The sequence below is a fragment of the Vanacampus margaritifer genome, chromosome 2, assembly GCF_051991255.1.
Source record: "Vanacampus margaritifer isolate UIUO_Vmar chromosome 2, RoL_Vmar_1.0, whole genome shotgun sequence".
Classification (NCBI taxonomy): Eukaryota; Metazoa; Chordata; class Actinopteri; order Syngnathiformes; family Syngnathidae; genus Vanacampus; species Vanacampus margaritifer.
The window spans coordinates 18,163,166-18,169,708 of NC_135433.1; the positions used below are offsets into that span (position 1 = coordinate 18,163,166).

General features: G+C 40.5%; 1 protein-coding gene across 1 annotated transcript; it reads right to left on the bottom strand.

Moving 5' to 3' along the window:
- Window positions 1-3,641: 3,641 nt before the first annotated feature.
- LOC144042639 (uncharacterized) lies at window positions 3,642-6,392 on the bottom strand. Its single transcript, XM_077555471.1, has 3 exons — window positions 5,821-6,392; window positions 5,446-5,560; window positions 3,642-4,382 (listed from the first exon to the last, which is right to left on the bottom strand). Exons 1-3 carry the CDS (start codon window positions 5,835-5,837, stop codon window positions 4,173-4,175), a joined length of 342 nt encoding a protein of 113 aa, XP_077411597.1. The 5' UTR covers window positions 5,838-6,392; the 3' UTR covers window positions 3,642-4,172.
- Window positions 6,393-6,543: the final 151 nt, after the last annotated feature.

Genomic DNA, 6,543 nt, shown 5'->3' on the forward strand with positions numbered 1-6,543 from the left:
GGGCAATAGGGCACGGCTAAAGTGCGCGCTGGGTCATTAATTCTTTGCATGGTGGGCGAGCCTTCCCCGGAAAAAAATGGCGGCGGGGAGGAGACAAAGCAGATGTTTGGCTTGGCGTCGGAACCTCGCGGACGCCGAAGCCAACGGGCACCTCATGCCAGGCAACAGCTGCCCAAACATTCTGGCAAAGGCAGCTCGGATTTAGCTCGCTTCATTCTGCTTTCCATCCCGTTAGCCGTGACATTTTGGTTACGTTGAAAACACCCGAAGGCCCCGTGTGTCTGTGGAAACTTGAAAGGGAAGAGATGTTTCGCAGAGCTTTGGCATGGTTGCAGCATGAAAGTTGAAGGTGAACCCAGACGCTGATAAATAGAAAATACTTTTGTTGTTGTCACGTGGATGTTCTCGCCTTTGAGGAAAGATGAGTATCTGAGCCCAAAGGACATGGCCACAAGGAAAGGAGACACGACTAACCAATGTATGAGTTTTTTTGTTTCTGTTGGCCATAGTAAACATTTAACAATGTATGCGCATACATAGACCCCAGAACAAGGACAGTTCATTTAACGCTGTCTTGCCTCTCCACTCAACTGATATGAATCATTCATCACCGCCCACCTTCGTATATCTGTGTGCCACCTTAATGTACGTGTGCTTTTAAAGACACATTTCAAAAAAAAATGACTATCTTGGGAAAACTGATTCATTTCCATAATTCCATTCAAAAAGTTAAACTTTCATCCATTATAGAAAGTATTCATTTGTTTATTTTTTTCATAATTTGGGCTTCCACGAAGAACAGGGTTTCCAAAATTATAATACTGTTAAAACGGCAAAGTCAGATTTAGAGTAAATCTCATACAAACAGCCTGCACACAGATTCTTCTAAATTAGTTTACAGGAGGCAGAGTGTGCTGCCCTCTACTGAGCTTCTCGTGAACTTTTTGCCCTGTTGTGCCCTGCTTTATTCTTTGAATGCAAAGGAGTGGATTCCGTTATTTATTTATTTTTAAATAAGGGTGTTTTATTTTAAATAAGGAGTATAACTATTACAAGATATTCTATTAAATTATGGGATTGGAGGTTGAATGTTACAACGAGAACAAAATCATAACATTTTGACATTGAAAGAAAGAAAGAAAGAAATTTAATTTCATGGGATTTTTTTTTTTGGGGGGGGGGGAGTCACAAGTCACATTTTCAGCATTAATGTATTATTACTTTATGACACTGACTGAAGTTGTCATTTTTAGATGGGGGGGTGTAATATAAGAATAAATATGTAATTTTAATGAGGATTGTGAAAATGCATCTTCCTGTCTCCATATACAAATAGGACTTAAAACTAAGTGTTACTTATTTCCTGATCATATTTGGACTATAAAATTAGGACTTTTATCTCTTAATATTATGAGTATTATTATCAATAAAATTAAAACTTTTTCCCCTGACATTAATAGGGCTTTGATTTGTAAATTATCTTTATAATAATAAGATTATGACTTTATTTCTGAACATCGTTTTCTTTTTTGCAAAACCGGTTTTCTTTTTTATTTTATGTAAAATTTGAGCTTTTTACCCCTCATGATCAATTACGAATTTCCCTCCCAAAATGATGACTTTATTTTAATTTTTTTATCAAATGAGGACTTCAAATATGATATACATTTTTATGAACAGTATTAGAATATTTTGTCCCAATATTTTGGCTTTAGCTTGCTAACTCCTACTATGACTTTATTTTCATAAAATTTCGACTTCTTACCCCTCCCAACATTACAAAATTGTATTTGTGTAATCCTAAAACTTCTCCTAATATTATGTGTTAAAATTTTCCCACTAATTATTGTATTTTTTTTTATTAGGGCTTTTTCTCTTAATATTGCCCAAGCTGGGAGTTTGATTTAATATGTATTATTACAGTATGTAAATTTGTTTTCTGCTTCTAATGACATCCCAGCAATTAGTGCTGTTTATTTCCAAAGGTCCCGTGAAAGAGGTATTCCTCACAGAACAATAACAAGCACCGATATGAATGCCTTATGTGACTGTGTGTAATAATAACGAGGCCGTCTCTAGTACAGTAACAGCGTCATGAATCAGAGAAATGCCTCATGCTGAATTATCATCGGCTCATTCGTCATCTCTAATTTGGCATCAATCACGGGCGGGCCGACTAATGGGGGACCAGTCGCGGCTATGGTGGTAACCATGGCGACATCGGTGACACTAATACGCGTGATCTGTTATTGTGCGTGTGAGACAAGGACGTGTGGTGGGCTAATTAAAGAAGTCTTTGGCTGCTCCTGCCTTACACACAGGTCAGAGCTCATTAGTGAGGGTCTCAATGCATGGCCAGTCATTCATTAACAGACAGAATGTGAGCATTGAGACAGTTGCTGCTTAAGAGTTATGATGTAGAAAGAAAAAGAAAAGATAAGATACAGTCAGGTCTATAAATATCAGGACATGGACACAATTCCGTTTCTTGTTTGCTCAGCGAGTTAAATGCATGCTCAATCGATTTATGTCAGGTGATCAAATTGGCATTTGCTGAATATGAGCAGCTAGAACACTTCAGAATTCATCCGGCTCAAGTCAGGAAACAATTCTGTTGGGAATTTTTTCTTCTGTTATTTCATTTCAGATCCAAGTGGCGGCGTTTGGAGTCAAAAAGATGAGAATTGTGGTGATGCCCCAATAGAGATCCTGAGGTCACGTGACTTTCTCTGAACACTCCCCCCTGCGGCACGAAAGTATTGGCTACAATGGCAAAAACTAGCGTTTAGCCGTCAACTTTCCGCCCAAGAGCATTAACAGTCAAGGACATGATATACATAGGCGAGGTGGACATGTTGGATTGCCGATGAAGTGTCAGGTTTTTCCCAACTTGGCTACGCTGCTAACGTGGAATTACCTCCTATGTGGCCGGTGAGTGCTTTCAAATCTGACCACACAAAGTTTTACAAGTTTGTACAATTCGGATTTATTTCCCCGTTATGTGTGCTCAAAATGCCATCGAAGTTAACAGTTTCACACAAGTCTTGCAGTGTTTTTTAGGTACGTTAGCAACTTAGCAGCTGCTAAATCGGCCGCAGCCGCCATCATTTATACCATAAAAAGTTTATGGTGTTGGTCAGTTATTAAATTCAACTGTGTAAAATCTATTAAACCGTAGCAGCACAAATGAAACATATTATTTCCCCCTACATTTTACATTTTGTTAGCATCTGCTGATTTAGCCACCATGTACAAAGTGCAACAATGGCTAGCATTGGTTCCTTTTTTGGTAGCCTGGAGCATGCTCGATCCGTTTTTATGCCTCTTCTCGTTGTGGCAGCTGGTCCACAACAGCTGCCAATCATTGTTAAAGAATTGTGGAATTTGCAGTTTACTCAAAGTGGCAGATGCGTTGTCTATGCTGCCAAAATGGCTGTGCGAACGGCCATTTTGGAACGCGTGACGTCAACGTCAGGATCTCGATAGGGGCAACTTTTTCCCATACTTGCTAAGTTGCTTTAAGTCGTCTGGAAATCATCTTGGTGTTAAAGTATTAGATTTTTTTTTTTTTTTTTTTTTACATGCTCTTGTGGTTGGGAGAATAGATGATTGTTCCATTAATAAATAAATAAATACAAAAAAACAAACAAAACTTTTTATTATGAATTGACTTAAAAGAACAGTGTCAACATCATGTTCCATTCATGTACAGAACTAAATACAAGAAGAAAAGAAGAGGGGGAAAAAAACTGACAGGCTGAGCATTCCCTGGCTTTTAGGATGAAGAGTGCACATGCCTGAATAAACAGGCACAACAACATTAGAGGCTGCGCTGAGTATTTTTACTTGTTTAGTAGTCGATCTCTTCACTTAACAGAAAAAGTTCAAATATGCCGCTAAGGAAGGTGCAACTTGGAAATTATTATTATGTAGAATCTGGAGATGAGTGTTTTGGCCCTAACTACAAGGGGGGAAAGGACAGAAAAGTTCACAACCATGATCTCCCTGAGACTTTACAACCACCCAAAAATCCTAAACCAGTCAAAGCGGCTGGTCCTAAACTTGTCATTTAGGGAGCTCCAAGTCCAATTTTAGCATTAGTTTGATCCCACTTCTTAAATTATTGCTGACTCTTTTTCCTCCCTGATACCTGACCAGGAATGATAGCGAGGTCACAGCTGCGTCTCTCGAGTTTGGCAGCGGCTGTGCAGGCTCTGGAAGTGCGCCTCCCTCAGGATGCGGTTGATGTGCAGGTAGGAGGCGGGCGGTTCGCACGAGTCGCCGGAGCTGAGAGGGCTGCAGGGGCCCGCGGCGCAGCGGCTGCCGCTGCAGCTGCCGGACGCGTGCTCCGGACTGCTGAGGTTGCTGGAGCTGTTGGACCACTGAAACGACAAAGTATCCTCGTCAATCAAGTATTCTGAGCGGTGTCACACTCATTGACAGATTCAGACAGAGAGTGAGAGGGAGAAAGATCTTTTTTTAATTTTTAAAAAAATGTTTCAATGGAAAGACGCGCAGAATAAAAACCTGAATTTCGTTTGGACCCCACCTTTTTGGTAGACGCCGTGGAGACGACCCATGCTGTGCCAAAGTAATTACCCCCAGAAAAAAAAAACGCCGGCATTGAGACTGACTCCGATAATGACGAGGGGGAACCTGGCATGTTTGATGGAGAAATTGCTGAGCTGTTCAATTCGGATAGAGAAGATGAAGACTTTGATAGATTTGTGGATGAAAACTGATCAAACGATAGCGTGAATACATTGTTAAATTACTGAATAAAGTAGAACCAAACTCACTGTTTTGCTCCTGTTGTGTTGCTCCCGCAACCTGTTTTAGCAAGCATGCACCCAATAACGCGGTGCGCTTTATGTGGGTTACATTAAATATCGCCCAGCCCTATTTCACTATCTGCCAAACTGCTTTTTGTGAAGTTCGCTGCAAATATATAGGGCTCGTTTCTTAAGTGTCTGCTCACAAGTCTAGGCAAAAAAAATGAATAATTGACAAAATGACAGTTTTAAAGTACTTAGTAGTGGTTATTTTTCAATCACCCAAAGCTCTTCCTTATATTCTAGCTACTTTGCCTTTCAGCTCAACACATTTTTTTCCTTTGTCACAGTGTGTGTGCGAGAGAGTGCGAGTGCGTGAGTGCAAGAGAGAGAGAGAGAGAGAGAGAGAGAGAGAGAGAGAGAGAGAGAGAGAGACAGAGAGAGAGACAGAGAGAGAGACAGAGAGAGAGACAGAGAGAGACAGAGAGAGAGAGACAGAGAGAGAGAGAGAGAGAGAGAGAGAGAGAGAGACAGAGAGACAGAGAGAGAGAGAGAGAGAGAGACAGAGAGAGAGAGACAGAGAGAGAGAGAGACAGAGAGAGAGAGAGAGAGAGAGAGAGAGAGAGGGCGTAGTCAAGCTTGAGTACAGAATCAATTATGAAGGGTACCTTACCTCTGAGTCCCAGGCATCCCGTCCCGGCTCGGGGGAGAGTGGGTGAGCTTGGTTTGGCCGTTTGGCTTGAGGTACCAGATGGCCACTCTCATCACCACCGCTGTGCTGCCTTTTCCTGTGTAAAAAAACAAACAATTCACAAATGAACACAACATTAAATGTAACAGTAAAATGCATTATGATCAGCTTTACAGACGCCACGTCTATGTGTGTATCTTAGCAGGTAATGGCGTTCATATTGAGTCTGCACTTTTTCTTATCACTTGCTTATCAATGCTAACACGAATAATGACCTCCAGGCTGCCATCACTGTCAGCTGGTCACGTTAACTGGCGAGCTTCTAGTAATTATTCTAGCACCAAACAAATCACTCACCTGCTTTCGGTCAACATGTGATGACCATAAATGCATCAATGTCGATGAATTCCTTTAAGATTCTCCCTCTATGTCCAAGAACCTCGCTAGCAGTTAGCTTGCATTTGCCAGCTATTTGCAAGCTTACCTAGCTGAGTGGCTAATTGGGTTTTAAGTGATGAAATTAGCCATTGCTACTAGAGAGAAAATATTGCAATATAGATATGTGTGTATGGATACAAATTTTGCAGCTACTTTACATCACCTAATGGTTAAATGGTGTACAGTATCAGTATCAGTACAAGATGTACAAGTCAAGCCCTCTTTCTTGTTCGTCATACACAAGCTAATAACGTTAGCCTTTAGTTCGCTGATAAGCTCAAAGTAGACACCTAAAGTTCATATTTTTAAAAACGATTTAAACGTCTTTCCTGGTTGTGTTAAAATTCCTACACATCTGATTAAAGTACTACTATCAAAAAGCTTTTCGTGTTTAGAAGTTTTAAAACCCAACAGCTAACACGTCGTTAGCAGCCGCCGGCCGCTGCGCTTGTGTTTACATGCTACTACGCCTGCGCAGAGACCTTCACGGACGCATTTAAGAGATGTTGGAAAAATCTAAACTCCGTTTGGTGTCCTGCATTTTGTGTTCTTAAATAAATTTATAATAGCAAACAAAAAAAACATTGTAATAGTGATTGAAAATAGTTAAACATTTTGTTTTAGCTTTCAAAAAGCATTTCA